The 25,513-nt window shown below is 36.8% G+C and overlaps 1 protein-coding gene across 5 annotated transcripts in view; it reads right to left on the bottom strand.

The window, feature by feature from the left end:
• The window catches only part of PTPN3 (protein tyrosine phosphatase non-receptor type 3), a 171,720-nt gene that overhangs the window by 33,576 nt on the left and 112,631 nt on the right, over positions 1-25,513 (bottom strand). For all 5 annotated transcript variants that reach the window (XM_071804386.1, XM_071804387.1, XM_071804388.1 and 2 more), the window contains 5 exons: positions 25,223-25,286; positions 18,446-18,618; positions 13,553-13,687; positions 12,157-12,333; positions 1,366-1,389 (listed from right to left, as the gene is read on the bottom strand). In XM_071804386.1, the coding sequence (XP_071660487.1) occupies positions 1,366-1,389; positions 12,157-12,333; positions 13,553-13,687; positions 18,446-18,618; positions 25,223-25,286 (573 nt within the window). The remainder of the gene's footprint in view (positions 1-1,365; positions 1,390-12,156; positions 12,334-13,552; positions 13,688-18,445; positions 18,619-25,222; positions 25,287-25,513) is intronic.

Genomic DNA, 25,513 nt, shown 5'->3' with positions numbered 1-25,513 from the left:
ACATAACACTGGGAAAAATCTCTGTCCTGGGGAAAGCTCAGGTAGAGCTAAGACACTTTTCTGTCACTAACATATAGCGCTGTGTGTGGCACAGAGTTCTAGCCACTTGTACTACCCCACTGCAGACAGACTTTTCTTTCACTTCCATGACAGATCCCATGCTCAGCAGCAGTATATTTTGCAAGAACACTCTGCACTGCTACTGATGACAACCCAGCACCACAATGGAACATGTTTGATCCTTGGAAGTACAAGTACTGTTAGTTGCTTGTTGTAGTTTATCCCTAAAAGCAACATCAAATTCTGACAGGGTTCAAGTAGCAGAAGTACAGCCAAGTAAACCTTGACAGCAAAATTTGTAAATTCAAACATTTACTTGTGCTCTGGTACTAGTGTAACTATATATTTGAGCTTTTCTGAACCATTTCCAGCCGTCACTGCTGCTGTCAATAAAGAAGTAATACTACATTATAGAGTAACGTAACTTAGGCTTTTAACATATAGGTTAGCATTGCAGCAAACTCTAGTAATGCAAACACTTATTTCTCCGTTTGTGGAAATCTGACTGCAACAAATGTGAACATTCTGAAAGGTGCTATCAAGCAAATGTATTCTTGCCATAATATTTCTGATGTTCAGTTATACTACCTGTACTTAGTAATGGGGATGAAGTGTTCTGCGCAACATTTGCAGAATTTGCAGTTATTACAGAAAATACTTCCCAGTGTTCAGGAGATATTATCCACCTGGCTCTCTGAGTAAGTGGAAAATACTTTGAACTAATGAACTGTAATGACACTTAAAGGAATTATATTGTCAAAATTTTGGTTTTGTCTGATAGCTTCCAGGACTTTTTGTAATTCCTGTGAGGCCGATGTCAGGCAAGAAGGAACATTGTATATGTAAAATACGTAAATACATCATAAGTTTTTCAGACCATAGCAATTTAAGCATTAACATTTCACTTGCAAGCTGAGATTATAGTTCATAATGATTTTCCAGTGTAGAAAAAATTTTACATACCAGAAAAATATGACAAATTATTTCAGTTAATGACTTCCGGTACAATATAAAGAGTTACCAGATAAAATTACTAGTGGATTTTTGCATCAGTTTTACAACAATTTTTAAACAACTTTTTAATTATTAGTGATTAGGGGTATGTTAGGACTTAAGACCTTCCACATTCTGACCCAATTCCCTAATTTTTTCAAAAAAATCTTTACAGTCTTCATTGGTTTATACCTTTATGGCTATCTTCTAACCATACAAGACCACTACTTTGAGAAATCAGTTCAAGTTATATATTTTATTCCATATCTTAAAGCTAAAGATTCTGTAGTAGAAAGCTTAAAGAAAACTCACTTTGGTGATTCTTGTTCAGATGACCTGTTAAAAAACCAAAATGGTAAATGAATGTAAGTTAAAGCTTCAAGAAAATAAGAACTGAACTCTAATAAAAAGTAAAATGTCTGCATAAAAGCCAAAAGGTGTGCTCACAGTAAACCAAAGAATATTTAATCCTATGCTGAAAATCTGAAACAGACAATTATGGAATCTATGAAACACGTAAAAATCCCAGGGAGCTCTAAGCAATCAATTCCACTTTTGGCACAAGCCCAATTACAGACAACGCACATCTGCTACTGCAACTTAAACTACGTAGGAGTTTACAGAGGCTATTACTTAGCAAGACACAGCATGTCACTTAAGGAAGCTTTAGATGTGGAACACGGTGACTGCAGACATTACTCACTGTATTTTGCAAAAAGTCAAATGTGGCAAAATCTTTATGCATAGGTAACAAGAAAAGAGCACAGGCGGCTTAGGAAGCATGAAGTTTCTGACACTTAGTCTCAATGTGAGAGCAGAACAGATGTTGACAGAGAACTTTAAGACAAAGCATAACTGAAGCAGAGGTGGTTACACAGAGGAAGAAAATCTAGCACGGAAAAAAAATTAAAATTTGCAGTACATAACATTTTCCAAGGCATTCAGTTAGCTTCATCAGAGATCACCTGAAACAGTGAGCTAAACTATACTACATCCATTTAAACAACAGTTGTAATACTAAGACAAAATTGAAAGCGGAAGTTATCAAAAAGGTGCTGGCAAAGGAAAGTGAATTTAAGGTAGATGGGATACCTTTACAAATTTAATTAAGCAGTGACCAAAAACCCTGGATTAATATAAGTCCATGCTGGAAAAATACAAACATGAAGTAGTTTGGTCTGAATGTAGAGTTGTTGAATTGTCAAATTATAGGCAACAATTCACAGCATACAGTTAAAATTTCAATTCTTGTTCTCTAAGACAACTTCAATACTGAGAATTATTTACTATGCTTACTCAAAACTACAGTAAGAATAGTAGGATCAGTTCAGATGCATTCTCTTGTATGTATTCTACAACATGAAGAAATTGTTTGTTGTGTTTTTATTTTTTTTAATTTTTGTTTTGTAAAGCACTAAACTTCTTCAATTTTTACTGCCATCATGCCTCTCTTCTGTTTCCACTGACATCCGCCCCCATTCTCCCACAAATGCCTCTGGTTCTCTTTGTTTGCAATCCCCACAGTATTTTTAGCCCCTAAGTGCCAGCAGTGCACTGCAGATCCTTTGGGAACGTGCATTCATTGCCTGACCAGCCCACACCTAAATGGAACAAAGAACCACTGAACTTGTACTGTAAATGCTCAGTGAGAGGAAGATGCCAGTTTAAGGTGACTTTCACTAATCTTGTAGAAAACTTTGCATTGTTGAAAACTTGACTCCTACATTAGATTTGACTGCAATTCTCCAAACATTCTCCAGTGGGAACAGAGGCAGGTAGGCAGTGCAATGACATAAGTCTTATTTCCTCAGGAAGGCATGCTAAAAATAGAGAAATATTGAATTTATTGTCATTTAAGCTAATTGATTTCCTTGTGAGGCAAAGAACAATGAAACTGTACATCCTTTCTATGTTTAGCTGCTGTAGAGCTACAGCTCTATTACCAAATTCTCTGCAGAAACCAGGTTGTCGTAAGTTAGTCCTTGCAAAAGCCCTCACCAAAAATTTACACACATTGAATTACATTGCATCACATTTTAATATATTATCTCCCCTCTTTCCTCCCAGTAGAGTGAGGTTGTTAGAGACAGAAAAAACTTGGGCTTCCATTCATATACTGTGTGTAAACATACAGCAAATATTTCACCATCTCAATATATTTGAAGACTTAAATGTGGGATATTAATTCTTAGTAATATTTGCTGAACGTTGATCTGTTGAATTATTGCACTTTAATTCAAAAATATCAGCTCTCAAAGAGTTACTGACTCATTCTGTAACCTTTTAAAATGGAAAAAGGTAACCAAAAATTTAACTTAGGAAGTGACCAAATTCAAAGCTTAAAATAATTCACTGGAGACAATGCAGCTCTGTCTTCCTGAAGTCCTTAGTAGCTCAGCACTCCAGAGCTGCAGAATTTTGTTCTGCAACTCAGTTAAACAGTATTTCTGGCCTTTAGTTACTCACCAAGATGATAAAGTACCTTAAACAGGAATAACTAGATCTTTTCCGGCTAGGCAGTACTCCACATTTTATGAACGTATCTTCCTCATTTTACAATGTATGACAAGGAGCATATTTTAAGTCAATAAAAGCAACACTCACCAGACCTGCCATTCAACTTTTTCATCGAGAAAGAGAGCCCTTCCTTGCAAGGAGATTAAGCTTTCCATTGGTGCAGCTAAAAAGCAGACACTTCAAAACTGCATGTAATTTCTTTTTCTTACTCCACAATCTATCTAAAATGATGCCATTTCAATCTTTCACTCATATGGGTTTCTATGTTGGTGCTGATCTTCATAATAAAACTCTTTGCCCTGAAAAGTCTTAACTCTCCTGTCAGGAGGAGAGAAAGGAAAGGTCATAAGGAAAGATCCCTCCTCCCCATTTTGCTGTGCCCTACCAGGGAATTCTGCTATTCTGAGAACTGAGTACGATGAAATACAGTGGAGTAAAACCCCAAGAGAAAAGGGACAACTGAAACAATAGCACTGTAGCAAAACTCCCTCTTTACAAACAACTGAAGGAAACATCTGTAGGTTTTGCCCTTGTGCTGTTCTTGAGGTTCTTAAAGCTTCTTTTATTGTAACACCTGCTGAGGAGACTGAATGTGCCAACACTTCCATTATCACCTCTTTTCTGAGAACTCACCATTAAAACTGGGATTATTATTCATAAGCCAAATGAGTGGAAGATATTTGCAGCAACACCTTTTTGTTGCCTTTTAGAGAAGCTTATATACAGATTTTTCAGTATTGCTATGAACAGAGAGACTGTAAAAATGACATGAAAACTTTTTGTGCTGCGTACTTAAGAGTACCATTAGCGAAAAACTCGAGGGCTTCATGGTACACACAAGTTTCTTAGTGATTTTCTATAAATTCCAAACATTCACATTTTAAGCTGCTGCCATCACCCATAAAAAGATACTTTCATGTACTCTGCATTACCTCTATTGACCGTATTCCAGTTTACTGACTTTCCATGAAAGTTTCACGTATTCTGATACTCTGCGACTTCTTGGCTTGCTGCAAAATTTGCCTTATCACAGATTTGCAATTCAACTTTGAGACTTTCTTTTTGGATGCAACATGATTGGTTTTTGAATTGGCAAGAAAAGTGTAGTACATTTTAATAAGGATATACATTTAAAAAGAAAGGGTTACATGTAAGCAATATATTATATATATGTTCTATTTGAATGTATATTTGAGTGGCAGAGCACAGAAAAACTCATAAAAGTCTATCAGCAGCAGTCTTAAAACACTAATTTGAAACTAACTGAAATGTTCTCAGATCCATTGCCTAGTATTAGAAAGAATTCTTCCTTGAGAAAGACTGAAATACACAAACAAGAACAACAGACTCGTGGAAGGCAGCAGATTTTAAGAAAAAGGAATTTATCATATCTGTATATGATTAAAAACTACGGATAAATAGTTTAAAATTATTTTTTAAATTATTTGCTATTTTCTACCAGGAAAGTAGTCACTAGGACTTGGGTGGATAAATTAGAATGGCACTTTCATCAACAGTAATGCTTCAAAAATTTTGTTCACAAAAGGAATTATATTTTAGTTAAAATAATGATGTGTTCCCATAGCACATTCACTAAAGCTCACCATGCAGCTACAGTTTATTGTCTATCAAAATGCTAAGCTGAAAGAATTGAACAAATGCAGCATACGTTCAGGAAATCTATTTTCAGTGCAATAGCTTCACCAGATGATGCATCACACTTATACCAGGAGTGTATATGCACTTCCAGAAATTCATAGCACAGTGTAAGTGAATTTCCTTTTTGTATACTAGTTCATAATTTCATTTCCTTCCCCTTCAACTCTGTGACTGTGCACATTATGCCGTCTATATCACCAGCAAAAGATAGTTTTAGAATGCAAGTTAAAGAGGTTTATAGCTTTGCAAGCATGTTTAAGAGAAAAAGCTCATGCAGGAATATCTTGCATTTCTAACAAGCAGAATTGTAGACTCAAAGTAATTTAGGTTGGAAGGGAACTTGAGAGATCACCTAAACTCTTGTTCAAACAACAGCCAACAATGTTAGATGAGAATGTTCAGGTGCATTATGATGTTCTCCAAGGGTGGAAACAACTCTGCCTTTCTGTCAATGTGTACAAGGGTTTAACTAATCTCAGTATGATTTTTTTCCTCAGTGTCTTTTAAGCATTTCTCTTGCTATAACTTGTGTCCTTTGCCTCACACATTTTTGCTGTGTGCCTCCAAGAAGAGTTGGCTCCATATTCTTGGTAACACTCTTTTGGCAAAGATGAGACCAACCTCTTCTCAACCCACCCAGCCTTTTGGTTTTCCTCATACACCGCACTCTCACATCTATGAATAACTAGCCAGATTTATCTCATCAATCAAGATATGATTCTAAATATAAGATCTATAAAGCCTCACCTGTCAGTAAGTTTTTTCTTACTGACTCATACCATACCTTAGCACTTAGAAATGTGTTTTACAATAATCCTTTTAGTTAAACAGAAAATTTCACAGCTAATCTTTTCTTGTCAGGCCATTGAATCCAGTGTAAAAAACTACCAAAATGCTTGTTCCTATGCCGTCTGCTGTTGCAAAGCAAACATATATCTTTGGTTTATTTAATTACAGAGTGAACAACAGAAACTGAGTACAGTTCAAGTAGCAAGACCCTCCACACACCTTTATCAGGTTATTTTTCCAAGCCAATAATTCAGTTATTTTTTCCCTTACGACAGCACCTTATGTAAATAAATTTATATATTCTTAGCAACAAGTACCCTTCCCACTCAGAAAACGGTGTTCAAAACATGAAAAAAAGGCATGAAGAGGGCGAGTAACAGCTATATTAACATTCCAAACTATTCCACCTACAGTATAAAAAACATTTTAAAAAAGCGCAAACCATGAAACCTGAATGTACAAGTTCAAAAATTAGCTCTGCTCCCCGTTATAAAGGAGAAATTGGTCCTGCATGGGTAACATGAACAAGATTATCCTGAACCACAATGAAACCTGTTTGTTTCAACAACCCTTTGCATCTAACACTTTCTTGTCTGAAAGAAACACCAGTTTATTTAATGAGACAACATTCAGTCAGGGGGCAAGTGTGGGTGTTGGCAACAAGGCGTGGTATTCTCACAAAGCCAGATTAAAATTCAAATTCACAAACAGGAAAAAGTGGTGGACACCCTTCCCTTCTCATACTGAGCAGTGGAAAACCACACAGCTTCCCACAGCTACGGTCTCAGAGGTTAAGACCATTAAACAACACAGTGGTTTGCAGTTTTTGTTTCTTGTCATTCATTCACTTTCATTTCTCATTGCACTGTGAAGTGTGAACATCTGATTCACACCTCAGGTACCAGAGGATGCTTGAGAAAAAGGAATCGAACAGACAGGGAAAACTGAAGTTCAAAGCTCCTTAAATACTATTTTATTTCATGTCTTTACATTTTCATGGCAAACCTTGGACTTTGGTATTTTAAGTTCCTGAAGTGTTTAAAATGTGTGTTATTGAAACATTTATATCTGAAGATTTTTATTTTACAACAAATACTTGAATATAAGGAAAGAAGCAAACTCATTTTAGCCATTTAAATTTTCACTTATTTACTTGAAGGTAAAGAGTAAACTAGTTTCTTTCAAGTTTTTTATTTTCTGTTCTTGTAACAGCTCATCAGCGAAGAATCCTATGCATGAATCACTGGGCATGATAACCTCTAGGTTTTTTTAAAATATATCAATACCAAGAACCAGAAGTTAAGCTGGAGATGGACAGTGCAGTCTTCCAAGAACAGAACTAACATCTGATGCAAGACCAAGCATGTCAGAGTATATGATACTAAAATGTAATCAGTCTATTGCCGCAGTTAAAGCCAACTTAGATTTGAAGGTTACTGGTTAAATCAAAGGTATTTTAGAATTTCCCAACCTGGTCTTGAAACAATGCCACAAACTTCAATATGACTACTTCATTTTCACTGTAGCCTTTTGCCCTTAAATTACAGCAGCATACAGATTTCATTACTCTCACAGAAAGGCAAATCAGTAATGATGATTTGTTCCTTTCCACCACTGAGGGTTTCCTTATTCTAAATTTGGAAACTCTCATGGTACCTTTATCAAGACAGACTGCAACGGTGGTAAATCTCCAGGTACTAGAGCAGGCTAATAAAAGGAAAAATTGCAATCAAAAAGGATTCCCTGCACAAGTCCATTAGCCTGTGTTTAAAAATCAGCTGCTGTGGTTTAAACCTGTTGCACTGAAAGTGAAACATTTTTCGAGGGCAGCCTCTTTCAGGAGCTCTATCCAGGCTACCTATCAGGACAGCAGATGGTCAGGACAGGCTGATGCCAGGTGGCCTGTTGGTATGACAGAACTTTGGAAAAAAACACCGAAATTAAAGCAGCTTTTCCACAGAAATAACTTTAGAAATAAAAAAGCCTCATGATGTAACTTATTTTCTGTCTTAAAGGAAAGCCACAATACCCTCTTTTCATTTTGCTCCCCTAATACATATCTTGGTGTTCAAGGACATCTGAAGATACGTAACCTTATAGAACAGAGAGAAATTTTCTACTTCTCTTAAAATAAGAAATGTAGCAAATGCAAATCTCTCAAGAACATTTTCAGTGAAGCTGAAGTCAAGACTAGGGAAAGTCAATTTTAACTGAAAAACAGTTATCAAACAAGTGCATTTACTAATTAGTATGTTTTATCTCAATTACTATCCTTGAAATAATTTTAAAAACAAAATAGTAGTAGTATCATGTGCATATGCATATAGAGATGCGATAAATATAGTGACAGAGTACAGCACACAGTCAGAAGATAGACTGGGTTACCTGTTCTGAACTGGTGAGGCACAGCCATAACAGTGTGGTATAACACAGAAAGCAACCTATGAGATTTTGAAAGGCTCAGTGTGGGCTCCATGTCTATGTTAGTGTTAATTGTCTAGTGGCAGTTACAACCAGATGAGATGCACAGCAGTAGAGCAACAAAGAGGAGAAAGAACTAACAGGGGAGGCTTTCTTCACAAAGGCTGGGGAGCCCTGGGCTAAAAAAAATTCCTCTTGAAGTCCTCTTCAGCATTGTCTTTGATGACAGGTTTTATGTGCAGCTGTGATTTGAGACAGTTGGCTAAGACAGGCAAACCTATTCATGCCCTGTGAATAAAGCTCTATTTAAAATACATTAATTTGGGATTAGAGCAATTTTTTTGTCCATAATACACACGTAATAGACAGCTCCAATCTTTTCTGCAGACACTAATCTGGGAGAGAAAAATTGCTTCTTTTCACTATGTCTGAGCCTCATATTGTACTTGAATATGAAAGTAACTTAGATAATTTTGGTAGCATAAGCAGTCTAGCTTTCACCAAACACAAGACTCATGAGCTTGCCCTGGTTTCTGTAGCTCACCTATGCACATGGTTTGCTCTGTTTTCTACTCTTTTTTTTTTTTTTGAGTTACAGCCTGTAGGATATAGCTCATAAATTTCAGCTGGAAGCTAGAATGTTCACACAAAGCACATTTTTAAAACACTGTGTTCTTCTGAGAAACAATATAATAAATGACAAAATATTCTTGACCCTCATCTCCAGCATGCTCATTTAAAGTATTTAACAATAAATAGGTGTTGACATGTTGCTACAGTACAATGCATTTAAATAAGTGGAAGAAGAAATGTTAATAACTGATACGTTTTATGCTCTCTAAACAGAGCTGCAACACATAATTTGTTTTCTACATTGTGTACTGTTTTAAAGAAAGAAAATAGAACTCGATTGATTCTCTTGAGTAAACACAGCAAGGAAGAAATTCAGTTATTAAGAAAATAATTATATTCGGTATTGTCAGGAATTAAAAAAAAAGGCGTAAAGGGAAATAAATGCAGGTGTATGTACTTTGCCAGCAGTGGTGGCTCCTATAGATCTGATACCCGCCAAGGTTCCAAACATGCCTCTGTAGGATTAAATACACAGCAAGTCTTGTTATATGAGTTTTACCTAGGTATTTGTCTCAAAAAGCACTATATCAGAACAGATCAGTTTGAAGGTACATTTTGACAAAAAGGACTCAAGACATTGTCCAGGGGCTGAAACGAAACTGGTGAAAACCATCCCCCACCCCTGAAATGTGGATGGCAGCCTGAGAAATACAGAAGAGTGATATCTGGCACAAATTGCAGCTTGCACAGTCTTGAGCTCCAGATACAGTAAATGAAATAGATGCAAACATATTTAGTTTATAAAAATCAAGCAGCTGCATGATTATAATTAAGACTTTAGGTCCCAGACATAACAATTCAGTGATTAGAAATTAGCATCTTACAGTCATTTGCTAGAAGCTCTCAAAAAAATGTTTCAGATTATTTTTTTTTTTATACCAAAGCTATTCATTAGGTATAATGAGCATTAACTAACACCTTTTTTGATAGTTTCAGACAGCAGACTAGGCGGTAAAAAAAGAGCCCTCTAAAGACAATGAAGATTAGCAGGACTATGAGAAACTACTCTCTCCTCTAATGAAAAAGAAATATGGAAATCGCAAATCTGTTTTTTTTTCCCTAACGCATATTAATTATGTCAGTTCAAATCCACTGAAGACCAGCATGGCAAAAATGGGTAAGTTGGATTGAAGTGATTCAGCAGTACACTGCAAGGTGTTTTATAGTTAATATCTAAATATTCCTGAACTGTGGTAAAAGTCCAGGACAAGTGTCCATATTTAATACCGAAGATAAGTTAAACTTTTTTTGTTATAAAACAGATTTAGCTGATAGGGTCAGAGTCCCTCTTTCAATAAAGCAGTCAGGGAAAGAAAGATTTACTACATATATATATGCTTAATTTTTCTTTATGTCTTTCAACAAGGGGAGTGAGGCAAGTAATTAATACTGTAAGAACAAAAAACAAGAAAAAACTGGAATGTGGACTAACAAACTGTTGAAAATGTCTGTGTATGATTACTGTATATTTTACCTCAACTGTTAAAAAGTATTAATGACTATTTTACTTCATGAAAGTCTAACAGTCAGCCCAACAAAGGACCATTCATTCCATGTGTTACATTTTCCTTGCAAAACACATGCTTCTAATTAAAATTCATCAGAATTATGCAAGCATTTTTTCAGTTATCTAGGGAGTATAAAATATTATAGACATATCAAAAAAACCAAGAATGTGTCGGGAATAAGACATAGAGAAAATTTGGTTTCTATCAGGTAATAAAAGTCATCTTCTCCACAGTAAGTGATATTACTCAGATATAGTATAGCCGTTTAGCATTCAGAAAATAAATGAATGTGCTATTATCAAATTTAGAATACCCTGTTTTCATTGTCTGAGAAACATCATACAAGCAGGCTGTCCCACTCCATTCTCAGTAGGCACAGGAGAGGTGAAGCAGGAAGGAAAGGAAAAAAAGAAAAACTACGGGGGAAGAAAAGAAAAAGGAAAATAAAAGAAAAAACCCAACAAGTACGATCTGGCAGGACACAATCTCCTGGTCACAGAACACAGCATGGCAACCTTGCTTTCTGTCTACAGCTTCTACCCCCATCATCTCCTCTCACGGTCTACCTCTCATTATTTTTACTAAGAAAATACTTCTAAAAGTGTATAATATTTAAGTGTTAAAACACAAGAGAGACAGCACTTCCTATCTATGACTATTCACAACATCTAGGGGCATGACTTTTACATATTATAATGGCTATTACTGACACTACTAGTACTAAGGTTCATCTGACTCAGTCAGCAAAACAGAAACACAATTTAAAACACCCCAGTGACAAACCCCAAATATGTTGAGTTTGCCCTTGTTTCATCGAAACCTCTCTGCTGCAGTGTAGTAAAAATGATAGTTTATTAAAGTTTGAAGAAAACAGTATTGTGTTAACCTAAGTTTCTCATTAGGAAATGCCTCTGCAAGATAAGAGTGAAGCCACACATAAAATGTAATACATAAACAAGCAAATAATCAGTGCACAAAGACAGGTGTTTCGAGCCCTGGAAGCAAACCGTGATTAGACTGCTTCAGGGGGGAATAAAGTTGGTCTTCAAGAAACACAGCAAAAGTGCCTTAAGGCAAAAAGCAGAGACTGCCTGTAGACAGGCAATCTGCAGTTCCTCAGAAGAAAAGATGTGCGACCACTGGCATTATCATGTTCTAGTGTTTATTCAAATGTAGGATCTCTTCCAACTGACAATGCTGAGCTGATCTTAAGAGTTCAGTAAGCCTTCCTCCCCCAAAAAAGGAAGAATTTATAACAGGTAGGAAAGGGCTGCAGAAATTACTAGAAAACTGAATATTACAGATATTAACATCTTATCTAATTTCACTGAGAACTCAACTACTGAGAACTGTTTAGGGATGAAGGGTTGGTTTCTTTTTAACTTGTCATTTTGTATATCACAGCATTTGCAGTTTAGCAATTTGTCAAAATAGATCTTATGCAAACACAAAACTGTTCAAATTCATTTTAATGTTATAACTAACGATGTTTGTTTTATAGTAAAATTATTTGGGTTTTGTTTGGTGGTTTTTTTAAAAAATCAAAAATAGATTAGTTGTTTGTAGAAGTCCTTACCTCCTCTGTGGACTACGGTTCTGAGAGAACTCTGAATCGCTGTCCTTCGATGTTGGAGAGCCCTTATATGTATAAAAAACATCCTCTGTTTCAGTAATATAACTAATTTCATTTGTAAGGTTATCTACAGATGAGTGTCGTGGTTTACGAATTTCATGACGTAGTCTAGGACTCCGCCTTAAACACAAACACAAGTTGGAGGATCAGAATAATTCATAAAACTTTATCAAAGTGAAATACCTATCCTATTGCAATCTGTGTCCTGAAATCTTCATGACAGGCCTATAGGTCTCACTTTAAATAATCAATTTTTAAACATTTTGGATAGTATACTAGGCAATCACGTGCTGCTAGGTTGAGTACACTGAACTGATTTGGTTATCTTCCCACCTCGAGAATGCTACCTGTACTGTTAAAGTTATAATCATCGGATAATCCAGGCTGAAAGGAACCTACAGAGACCATCTAGTTCAACTTCCTGCTCAAAACAAGGTCAACTGAGGTCAGAGCAGACTTCTTAAGGTTTTATCCAGTCAGATCTCAAGAAACTTGTAAAATGGATACCCTACAGCTTCTCTAAGCAACCAATGCTCAGCTGTCCTGGTGGTGAAGCAGTTTTTTATAACATCCAGACAGAGCATCTCTTGTTTCAACATATACCTGTTGCCTCATCCTGCCATACCACCATGTGACACTGAAGAACCTGATCTCATTCTCTAGCTAGCCTCCTCCTAAGTATTGCCAGGCTGTTATTAGGCATCTGGGAAACGCCTGCTTCTCTGGACTGAACAAGCACATTTTTCTCAGCTTCTCCTCACAGGGAAAGTGCTCCAGCCTCCTGACTACCTTGGTGGCTACTGCTTTGCTGAGCTCCCTCCAGTTTGTTGGTGTCTTTCTTCTGTTACTGAACACAGAGGTGGCTGCAGCATTCTAATGAGTGCTGAACAAAAGGGGGATAATAACTTCTCTTGATTTAACATCCATGCTGTTGTTAATACTGCCAAGTTGCTGTGACTTCTTTGCTGCCAGGGCATACCAGATAACTCGTGTACAGCTTGCTGCCTATGAAGATTACCAGGTCCTTTCCCAGAGAGTTGCATCACAGGCAGTACTGTTGCACTGGATTACTTTTTCCCAGGATTTCGTATTTGTCTTCATTAAATTTCCTATTGGCCCATTTCTCCAGACTATCAAGGTCCCTTTAGAAAAAAAGCCCTACCCCAAGCTTATTGACTTATCCCCTAAACTGCTGTCACCTGCAAACTTTATAAGCAAGCACTTCAAGTCAAAAAAACACCAAGCAGGACAGATCCCAGGACAGACCCCTGCAGTAGTCCGCTTGTTGTTGGCCCCCAGGTAGAGTATGGAGTATGGGAAAGGCTGAAACTAGATTTACCAATTAGGGGTAACAGGAGGCGATCGAGAAGGAAGGCTTTTGGTCTCTAGATGCTCAACAGATAAAGACCGTCTCATAGATGGGTTCCAAACCATCCCACCTATAACTTTTCTGCAGTACTGGCTGTTTACAGATCTGAAAAGAAAAAAAAAAGCATATGTGAATTATTCTGTACAGAAAACATAAAGGAAATAAAATATGCTTATGAAAGTCAATTTTATAATTAATGTGTTCTAAAGAGTCCCCTGTGCTTACTCTTCCTTACTTCTGCATTTCCAGTCTCACAGAGTCATTTGCTGTCCTTCATCTGTGGCAATCAAGCTGTTTGTTAACTCCTGATACAATACTAGCTGGGTAAAAATACCTTCTTTTCTGGGAGTTATTTTTAACCCAATTGTGTTTAAGTAGATGGAGGGGAAAACAGGAAATTCGGTATGTCCTATTGGCACTGAACTAAGTGCCTGACAAAACATGGTTCACATATAGGCAAAAGATTCCAGATGTCCCCTGTTAAAACTCATACAGGGGTAACAATTTACTAACAGCTTCACTGAGTACAGGACTATTTTAACCATCTACCTGCTGCCTCAGCAAATAAGAGCTACACCAGATCACTCTCTGTTTCCAGAAGGAAGCCACATGTGAGTGATGTGTTCCTTATAGGAATAAGTCATTAGCAAAAGATCTGACATGTAAAGGGATCTCCAAGTCTAAACTGTTTCCTGTGATAAGAAGCTGACAAAGCAAGAGTTACATCAGAATCAGAACCTCAGCAAGGAAACCAATAAAAATATCTTACTAGTAGAATTATACAATACAAATAAATTTTTAAAGTAGATCAAAATTGATATAAACTACCTTTTTACATAGCATTCCACAAGACAAGCAGAGAGAGAAGCTGCTCATCCTCAAGTTCATAGGCCTATAACTCCTCATGGAAAAGAAGCAATTTATGAGTTACAGGGATCCCACCTTTGGCTCACTATGTCCTGAGCTGAACATAATGGGTGGCTGGGATAGCAGAGCATGGAGCTGAAATGTCACAATTTTACATAGCAAAAAAAAGAAAAAGGTTGTTTATGCTGTGGTTATTACTCATGCTAATATCAAACCTTAAGTATGCTTTGCACTGTACTGCTTTTCTTTATACAAGACAAAAAGCAATCCAAAACTTTTTATATTCTGAAGTATCTTATATGCCTTGTTCATTATTTTAAAACAAATTAATTCCTTCAATATCTAAATGTATACTTCTAAAGCTTCTCCCAGCATAAAAACCAAGAGGGAAGACTTAATATGAAGCATCTACACATTAAAATCAGTCGCCTACGTATATTTTTAAGCTTAGCAAACACAGTCCATGAATTCAGGAGAAACTTTTGCCTGTATTATCCGTTTTATTTCTGTAAGTCTTCTGAATAGCAATGACAAGGCACCAACTCCTCTGGTCTTCTACAAAAATGAAGAGTTCTTTCAAAGAAGCCTTACATGGGTAGAACAGAGAAGGAAAGTGGAAAAAGAAGATCTATTATGAAACTTGTATCTTGAAGAATTCCAGAAATTGTGCATTAATCAGCTTTCCTTTTTTACAAGTGCCTATTCATGCATTTTCCAATGCAGGTGACTTCTGAGGTGCAATGGAACTTGTGTGACGGAAACCAGAGCCCTAACCCCAAACTCTAATCACAGAATCACTTTAACAATACTTTTTCTAGATATTTCAGTTAAGGTATATAACAATCTCCTGAACTCCAAGCAGCTGTTCTTCAGATGTCAAATATGAGGATATTTCTCAGTAAACATACTGAGAGGCTGCCAGTGCCTTTCTGGAACGGGCTGTAATATCTCGAATTGACAGTTCCTTGCTCCCATTTATTACTGAGGTTATCCTTTGTGGAAAAAGTATGTACACTTTTTGCTTTTCAGCAAGGAATAATAATGTGCCTAGGAGAGGTTATTCAGCATCCAGTCCAGAAACGTTGAAAGAACTTCCCTTTCAGAATCTGGGAGATGTGATTCAACCTCCCCTTAGAATAAGGCTTACAGGTGATTTATACAACTCAGCAGCCTAATTTAAATGGAACTTCACTAGTACCTTAACCTAAGAGAATGTAGAAAGCCACAGAAATGTGCTCATAGGAAGTTGTACTAAAGGGTTCCAAGAGATGAACTATTTGAACTGATGCAATAAACGCTAGGATATCTGCCTCACATGAGTGTAAAAGAATACAGTACAAGAAAGCTACAAATTCCAGATGAAAACTTGTGATACTTAACATGGTAAAACCTGAAAGTAACCCCCCTTCAAAAATGAATCACTGAAGCCAAGTTGATCCTAAATCCTCCACAATTGTATGACATCGTTGGTGGGGATTTTGTTGGTTTTTTCAATGCAAAATTTTGCTCCCCTTCATGATGGAGACTGCAGAATTCCTTTTTTTCTTTTGGTTGCATAGCTTCCACATGAGTTCAGAGCAATCCCTGAAAAGGGACATGGAAACTCATGTTGTCTCTTACAGCATTCCACAGTCAAACAAGTAGAAAAGTAAAAATCATCAATATACGACAGATGACTTCAGAAGTGATTTGTTCACACCTTTTTTTAAAACTTTTGAGAAAATTTCCTGAGCGACAGTGACCAAGCTGACAGGAACTACTAAAAGACTTCCAAAATGACTGTTGCTTATGTACTTTAGCAGTCTCTGATAGCAAAGGTTGCAAAGTCATTTCTGCCTCATGTGGATCCTAAATTTCATACTTGTTGCTGCATTAACAAAGCCAAGGAATGCATTAGCACCAGTGATACCATTAAGCTGATGGATGGTACCACAATGAATAGTTCTCCCTAGAAATTCCTTAAGAGCCTAAAAAAACAATTCACCAGAGATAATGCCTCAGAAAATGAACTTACTTGAAACCCAGTTTTTTTAGTAACTCTATTAAAAAATGAGAGCTATCCTGCATGCTACAGGCTTTTAAGACATTTTAACAACAAATTTATCAAAAAACCACGTGTTGGGTAAAAATTTGAATGATACCAAACTGGTACCCTTTGGAACTCATACTGTTTTCTTTCTTAATATTACAGGGGCTGTGCAATGCCTGTGCATGCATGTGTATATAAAAGCATCAGGATTTTCAATCTGTTTGCAAGTCTGAGAGAAATAAAGGACTCCAAGACATGACAATCCTACAAGCTTTGAGGAAGTCATCTCTAAACCTTCACTACAGGAAGAACAAGTCCATATCACTCCATAGAGGAGCTAATGCTCAAAATACAGGTCTGTAAAACATTAGAAAATTACATTACTATTTATACAACTACTTGTTTTCACTTGCTTCAGTACTAGTACTAGGCAAAATTATGGAATTCCACTCCAACGGAAAACAACATTTTATCAACCTTCTTACTGCTTAAAGCTATTTGAAGTACGATACCATTCAAAAGTTGAAGCTTATCCACCTAGGAAAGAGACAATCAGTCTGACAAGTTAATGTAAAGTTAAACTGTTAAGGGAATACGCTGCAAAAAAAAAAAAAAACAAAAACCAACCCACAAACAAAAACAATAAAAATACCTCCCAAAAAAATCATCAGAACAAGCAGGTTTCTAGAGAGTCTACAGAGACTCTAGATGATCAAGCACCAAAGAACCCTCCAAAATCTCACATTCAGAGAAGACAATGACATAACACTTTCTTTTTCATTCACTATCAGTACGAAATATTTTGGATATATTTTGTGACAGAATTTTTTTCAGGGGTAGGTGGGGATAGGACATAGACAAGATGATAACACACAACATGACATATCTGTAGCTGAATTGCTGATAAATGAAACAACAGAACAAATCAACATAATGAAAGAAAACACTGGGACAGATACTTATTTTAAAAAAAAGAATCTAAAAGCCTCTAAGATGAAACAGCAGAATGACATGAGTATAACCTCCCACTTTAAACTAGTGATTTAATCTATGTAAGATTTCAAAAAGACAATTCACAAGGTCCCTTAAACCCATAAAGAACCTAAAGAGCTAGGGAGCAGGGTCCTCACTTGTAGGAATTACCTATCCACTTGTGACATAAAAGATAATAGAAAAAAAAGTTTTAGATTTACAGTGAAAAAAAAAATCAGCAGTGAAGTCTTAAAGAGATACCTGTTTGGGGCAAAAATAAAGGTCAATTGTGAAGAAATGCAGAAGGACAATATTACCTCAGGTGACTAGACAATAAACTGGCAGATGAAGTTTAATGAAGTTAGGGCCCAGTTGGTGCATATGGGAAGTAACAACCCCAACCTCATATAGCAAAATGACAGGCTTGATATTTTACTTTAAGGGAACTATATCTTAGATACTACTGTGAAACTACCACGCCCATGACCAACAGAACTCTATGAGGAAAATAAAAGAGTAAAAATGTCACAAAAGTGATATCTTGAATGCTCGGGTGAGACGTCTCAATGTCAGTAATAAGTGGTTTGTATGATGCACTCCAGAAACTGCCTAACATATTAAAAAGACTGTGTATATGACCCTAGTGGGTAAACAGTTCAAAACAAATCTGTTCTGCTAACTATTATTGGATCAGTAGCTACATCACATTTTTACTTTCTAGTGTTTTTATACCCTAAACAGCAAGCTTTAACAATACCACTAAAATATAATCATGATCAAGTATCTTTTAGGAAATTATAAGGAAAATTCTATTGTAATGATGTCACATTGCAGAAACTAAAACCACAGTTATATAACTTGTCAAATAGTTCACATACAGATTGGGACACAGGTGTGGACAGAACTGAACTCTTGACACTCTAACTTGAGCTATCACTGACACAAATCCTTCTGTTCCCATTATAAAGCAAAATATGCTTTCACACCATACTTACTTTGCTGGATTTCTAGAACCCAGGGTCCAATAATGTGACAGTATCTTTTTTTCATGAGGTAGTGACTTCTTTGCCTGAAAAAATGTGTGATGCTCTACGCAAGATTTCCATAGATTTTTGCATGCTCTGTAATTTAACATGTTGAAGGCAACAATATGCTCTCTGGATTCATTCTGTAACAGTAGAAAACACCATGTTTCAATATATACAAGCAGATCAAACACAGTAAACAAGGTCATAAAACAACAATAAAATTACCTTGAACTTAAAAAGAAAAAATGCACTTAGGAAAACACAAAAATCAACATATAGTAGATTTTGAGCTGGAGATGGCCAAAATAGCTCTGTGCTACATGCCATTCTAAACCTGCAAAATGAACACTTTAAAAGTTTGAGCAATACTGAAAAATGATTAAGTTTTTTTCAGTTCTTAATCCTTTAAGTGTTAATGAAATATTTAAGTTGAAAGTGGTAAATATTTTGTATATACCAGTGTAATATTAAACTGTCAAATATAGTTTCAGGTTTCCAGTCAGGTCTTGACCTCCTATGACAAAACTCTTTTAAACATTCCATTAAAGGTGCAATGTAGAAAGGAAAATACCCCTCAATCTTTGAATTCAAACTCTTTACACAAGGCTTCAATTCAATAATGTTCTTTCAAGAGCCATAGCATGCAAAATGCATCTGCTTGATAGTCTTTTAGAAGATACTAAAGATGTTAACAGTGATCCATCTTGTGGGAAAGACAGTAGTTGTGATGGGACTGGAGGTGCCACACTACTGCTGTTCAAATCCAGTCCTGCTTTCTGGATGATAACATGAGGCCACAATGAGGACATCAAAAGGAAGCAGAATACAAAGCTGTGTGTCTTGATACAAACTCTCATTTGTAACTTCAGTGCCAAAGTGCCAGTGAAATCTATGTGTAACACAATTGTGCCATCCATGTTTACACCCTCACCAGCTGTAGCACTTGTTAAGTTATATTAGATCCCAAGACAGTTTTGCACATGATAAATAGTTAGTTAATATAGTTATTGATGCAAAGAAAGCGGAACTAAGAGTAAAGCAAAGAAAGGAAGATAACATGCAACATGAGATAATTGCTATCACAGCTCAGCACTTCAGTGAAAAAGATCAAGTTTTTTATTTCATTGCTTATCTTTTCCACTTGCTCTGAATTATGACTGAATTTTGACATCTCAGCATATAACCAGGCAGGCAAACATATCAGTGAATTCTAGTTCACACTTTGGAGAAAGTCAGGATTTGGGTTGCAAAGACTTTTTATTCAAAGTCTCAGAAAGATCTAATAAAGCTCTTTCTCATACTGTCCAGCAAGAAATAGAGGTTCCACCTGAATAACACCTCAGTTTCTAGTTGCCATTGTCCTTTTGTTTGTTCACAGCAACAATCCCATAAAGAAGTAACTAGAGACCATTTTGGGTGGAATACTCTATTTTTCTTGTATTCTTTCTATTTCTTGGCAAAGTTTACAAATGTCATGCATCAGAGATCAATGCCATATTCTGCAAATCACTTTATGACTAATTTAGAGAATCCATGCCTGAAGTCATTATTTAAGAAAACTGATGAGAATCTCAAGGGAAAGATAAAAAGGATGTGCCTCTTGATTTTATATAGGCACTGCAAAACTTTTAACTGATTGCAATCTTTCAGGTACACTTTCTCTCTAGTAAAACATTTTTTTAAAATACTTTTTTCTTTTTTATTTTTTTTTTTTTAGAAATAGGGTTTATTATTTGAGCCTCACACATACTGGAACCAATTCCTCTCTGTCAGTTTGCCACAGTTGCTTCTAATTAGCTTATACAAAATGAAGCATAAAAGCATAGTAGTCGTTTAACTCAGAATTTCTTGCAATATAAAAAGTATACATCAAAGATTTAATGACAAATGGCATTTCTGACGTACTCGGTTGGTTGAATATGACTTGAAGTGCTTTCCTACTCCAGAAGACAAACAAAAAAAGGAAGCATATAGATATTTTGCTATCCTAGAGCACTGGCCTTTCAGTTGCCACAAAAATAAGTTTTTTCAAACATCTCAATTATACTGAAAAGCTATAGTGTAAAGACAATGAATTAAGTACACCAAATATTCTGGTTTTAAATTTAGGTTTGAAAATAGTAATGAATCTTGCTCTCTACATCACAAGGGTGTTCTTCCAACTGCTGTCACAGAAACTTCTAAGTAGCTCCTAAGAGGGTTAAAAGTTTAAATGTGGACTTAAACTAGGAAAAATACTTTCAGCAGTTTCAGAAAGACTTACTAAATTTTTAAATTAACAAAATCTTTTGTTAATATAACCATCTGGCTCACTAACAGGCCACCTTGTAAGTCATGCTACTAAATCTATGCACTGTTTTAAAGATGAAGAGAATTCTAGCAGGATCCAATGATCTAATGTCCAACATACTTCAACTCAAGTTCAAAAAGAATGGTATTTTAATAATTATCAAGAAATGAGGATTAGATAGATTCGTGGTCATTAAAGGGAACAATTCTCAATATCTATACTGGGTGTCTTGCTATTTCAGCATCAGTGAAGAACTTTGAATCACATGTATGCCTCTTCCTTTCAGAGAGAATTTGAAAATATCTACAAGCAGAGCAAGTAAAAATATATTTTAATATGCAGAAAAATGAAGTTGGTTTTAAGCATTAGATAAGCACATTGGAAATAAAGTTTAATTTCTGGATGCTTAAAAATGCTTCCCGTAAGCCAGCATAGTTCCTATTTCTACCTTAAATCTTGTAACCTTCATTAAGTCCACACATCATGAGCTTTTATAGCATCAGACATTCACTGATTCATCAGTCTTGCTCCCCAGTTCTTAAGCAGCTCTTCAGCAGAAACAGAAATATTGCCTAGTTCTATCAAATAGTTGATCAACAGACTGAAGCAGTGGGAGGGTAAAAAAGGAGGTGAGTAGCAGGGAGAGAATGAGATAAGGCAAACTGAGTCTTCAGAACAGGGACATAAGGAAAGAAAATAAGAAGAGAAAGAAGGAGAATAAATCATTGAAACATGGCACATCTCGGATGACTGCAAATCCATAGCCTTTGAGAACATTCTGTAGATTTTGTAAAGAAATCTAAATATAACATACAAAACTCTGAAATGTTATAGCATTGTCACCACCTTTCACAGAATGGTTGGGGTTGGAAGGGACCTCTGGAGATCATTTAGTCCAACCTACCTGCTAAAGCAAGTTCACCCAGAAAAGATCACACAGGGATGTGTCCAGGTGGGTTTTGGATATCTCCGGAGAAGGAGACTCCACAACCTCCCTGGGCAGCCTGTTCCAGTGCTCTGGCACCCTCAGAGTAAAGAAGTTCTCCTCATATTCAGATAGAACCTTCTATGCTTCAGCCTGTGCCCGTTGCCCCTCATCCTATCGTTGGGCAACACTGAAAGGAGTCCGGTCTCATCCTCTTGACATCCACACTTGAGATACTGATAAACATTGATGAGATCCCCTCTCAGCCTTATCTTCTCTAGGCTGAACAGACCCAGTTCCCTCAGTGTCTCCTCATAAGAAAGGTGCTCTAGCCCCCTCATCTTAGTAGCGTGCTGCTGGACTCCCTTTAATAAAACCCTGCCTATGAATACATAGTATCTGCTCTACTTACCCAACATTCTTCCACCTTCCCTGCTTTCAGTCTCATTTACCTATTTCCTCATGTATTTCTAAGCAAAAATATGGTCAAGCCAAAGGCTGACACCACCTCAGTCATCTGCCCTCACAAACCCCTCATGAGACCCACCATTCTGGAGAAAACCCCTAGTAGTCCAGCTACCCACTCCCATTGCACTGCAGCAGCAAGCTTTCCAAGCAATACCACTGAAGTACTGCAGGTGTGCTACCCTAAATTTCAAGCCAAGGGGCCTCACTGTTGAGGATGGATATATCTAGAGATTTAATAGCACACTTAGTCTGCTTTTTCATATCTATTGTGAAAGAGTAAAAAGGTCATGTGGCTAGCCCTATTTTTCCTACAGTTCTGTAGCTTTAAGCATGATACAGTGTGCATTACTGTAATCTTAGTGGGTTATGAAATAAAAAACTATGATCGCATAAGAGGAGATTAACTAAAAGAATCAAGGGCCTTGAACTGTCATCATTTATCAAACACTTAACTGAACAAACTTTAAGAATGCTGCCCTCTTCAAAGGTGACACTGTCTTCAGAAATTCAATTCTTGACAGCAGTCAAATCTTTATGTAACAAACACATTGTATATGATCATTAAGTCCAGGAACTGTTATATATTGACACGTAATTCTTCCATACTAAAAAAAAAAATCCTGTAAATACACTCACTTTACTATCCACTGTTACTAATCATTGCCAGGGAGAGTTCTGTTCATATCTTTATTCTCACAGACACATTTGGAAACTGCTGTCCATAAGCTTGCCCATATTTGTACACATGAAGATATTTATAATTTAAAATGAATGCTTATCAGTGAATTTTTAATCCACAAATCCAGAAGTAGATAAGTACAATTACATACAACATGTAATATAATTACACTGAGTTAAATACAAATACAATTACACTCACAAGACAACAGAATGGTTTCCCAACCACTCATTTCTTCACACAGCAAAATATATATGAACAGACTGAGACAAGTTTGCATATAAACAGTATATTTAAAAGCTTACAGCTTGCAAAAAAACTAAAGACACCTCTACAGTGGGTTAGGACACACTCTTTCAAAAGAGAAAGCTGTCATTTGTGCATACTATAGTGTTACTGCACTAAGCTTACACATATCTCTAAATCCTAACTTTGTTTACACATGAGCCCTGAAAAGTAAGAACGTGTACATAGATGCACACTCCTCATATTTGGAAGATACCCACCAAACTGCAAGGGGGAAAAAAAAACACGGGAGAGAAAAGAGATGAAAACATTCTCCTTTTGGGTAAAAAAGCCTCCCTGGCAATCTTTATTCAGCAGACCCTCTACTCAGTGTAGGTCAAGAGGTCGTCTTGTTACAGAGTCACAGAATGGTCAAAGTTGGAAGGGACCTCTGGAGATCATTTAGTCCAACCTACCTGCTAAAGCAAGTTCACCCAGAAAAGATCACACAGGGATGTGTCCAGGTGGGTTTTGAATATCTCCGGAGAAGGAGACTCCACAACCTCCCTGGGCAGCCTGTTCCAGTGCTCTGGCACCCTCAGAGTAAAGAAGTTTCTCCTCATATTCAGACGGAACCTCACATGTTTCTATGCCCATTGCTTCTCATCCTATTGTTGAGCACCACTGAAAAGAGTCTGGTCCCACCCTCTTGACAACCACCCTGGAGGTATTTATAAGCGTTCACGAGATCCCCTTTCAACCGTCTCTTCTTCAGGTTGAATAGACCCAGCTCTCTCAGTCTCCCTTCATAAGAAAGAGGATCCAGACTCCTCATCATCTTCAAATCCCTCCACTGGATTCCCTCCAGTAATTCCTCATCCTTCTTAAACTGGGGAGCCCAGAATTGGACACAGTAGTCCAGACGCATCCTCACCAGGGCACAGCAGAGTAGAGGATAATCTCCCTCAACCTACTGGCCACACTCCTCCTAATGCACATATGATGTGCCCTAGGACACCAACGGGGCACTCTGCTAGCCTGGGAGTTATCCATGAAACAGGAGCCTGGCATCCCTTAAAGCACCCCTTGGAACCACCACCCAGTCCCCAAGGAGAAGTAGCACAAAAGAAGACACAGTGGCCAAGTCTCCTGCAGGGAGGAGAGGTAGGTCTGAGAGTTTTCTAGGGCAGAAGGACCCCAGCTACACAGCTCCTATCAGTTTAAGAGCTCATTTACTACCAGTAAGAGACTTCATAAAGTTTATGTGTAATTTAATATTTACTTTTTACTATCTATTTGAGTTCTGTCCTTAACTGAATTAAGATATTTATGTATCTACAGATGACTAATTTCGGTGCTTTTCGTGTCTTATTAAATATTCTCCTCTCTTTATGAAAAGATAACTTACCTGTTCACAATGTGGCAGCACAATACTGTAATCAAGATATTTTTTTCCTTAGTAAATAGACTAATATTACAAATGCTCTGAAAAAGCACACAGCATTATGAACACAACTCTTAACAGCAGAGAAATTTTATACCACTTTTATCAACTATCTTCACATATTTTGACAACTTCTGAAGCCCTCTGTGTTACACACCGCAGGAGGTGTACTGTCCCCCTTTCCAAACACATCTTTCAGCTGCAAAACTCCCCTTTTCTCTGGGAACTTTCCTTTCTCTCATAACTCTGAGCCCCATAAACAGAAAAGACCTCACAAAGTCCACCTAGATGGGTTAGGCAGCTGTTTAGTAGATTGACTGCATTGAGCAACTTTACAGAGCAGGGAAAGTATCAAAGAAAAGAGCAGCAGATGCTGGCAAGAAAAGGGAAATACATTGGGTTACTAAGTACTGGAGAAAGGATGAAGATTTGCATATTCCCGAAATCTCCATGGAAGGAAAAACCTGCATGGGAAAGATACAATTGGATAGACTGAATATGGAAGGATTCTAGAAAGGAAAATAAAATGTGAAACAGAGCAAGGCTAAGAGAACAAGAAAAGCAAAGGCAACTTAACGAAACAGAATTTCAAAGGCAAGTTACCAGAGAGATTTTTGATCAGCATTTGTTGTCTTAACATTTAAGAAAACAAACAAACAAACAAAAACCCCCACATGACCACTGCAGCAATATAAAATTAAATGCCTACTTACATGTTTTTGCCGTTGTTGTATAAAAAACTTTTTCCTTTTAAAGGAAATTTTTAATATGTTCACCCTAAAAGAAACAAACAGACCATGAAATACTAATCAATGTTTAGCGGGACAAAATAATGAAAAATAATAAAGTGTACAGCAAGCCTAAAAGATTATAGCTGTTAGATGTTCAATGAATAATATGCAGGTACCTCCTGTGTTGAGTGGTAGATAAATGTCAAGAAACTCAAAGGAAAAACTTTAGCTAAGGAGGAAAGGCCTTTTTCAAATTGAGATTCTTCCTCATTT

Source organism: Patagioenas fasciata, chromosome 2, assembly GCF_037038585.1.
Source record: "Patagioenas fasciata isolate bPatFas1 chromosome 2, bPatFas1.hap1, whole genome shotgun sequence".
In the NCBI taxonomy this organism is placed as follows: domain Eukaryota; kingdom Metazoa; phylum Chordata; class Aves; order Columbiformes; family Columbidae; genus Patagioenas; species Patagioenas fasciata.
The sequence above is the reverse complement of the archived record's forward strand: the minus strand, read 5'-3'. Positions and strand labels throughout refer to the sequence as shown.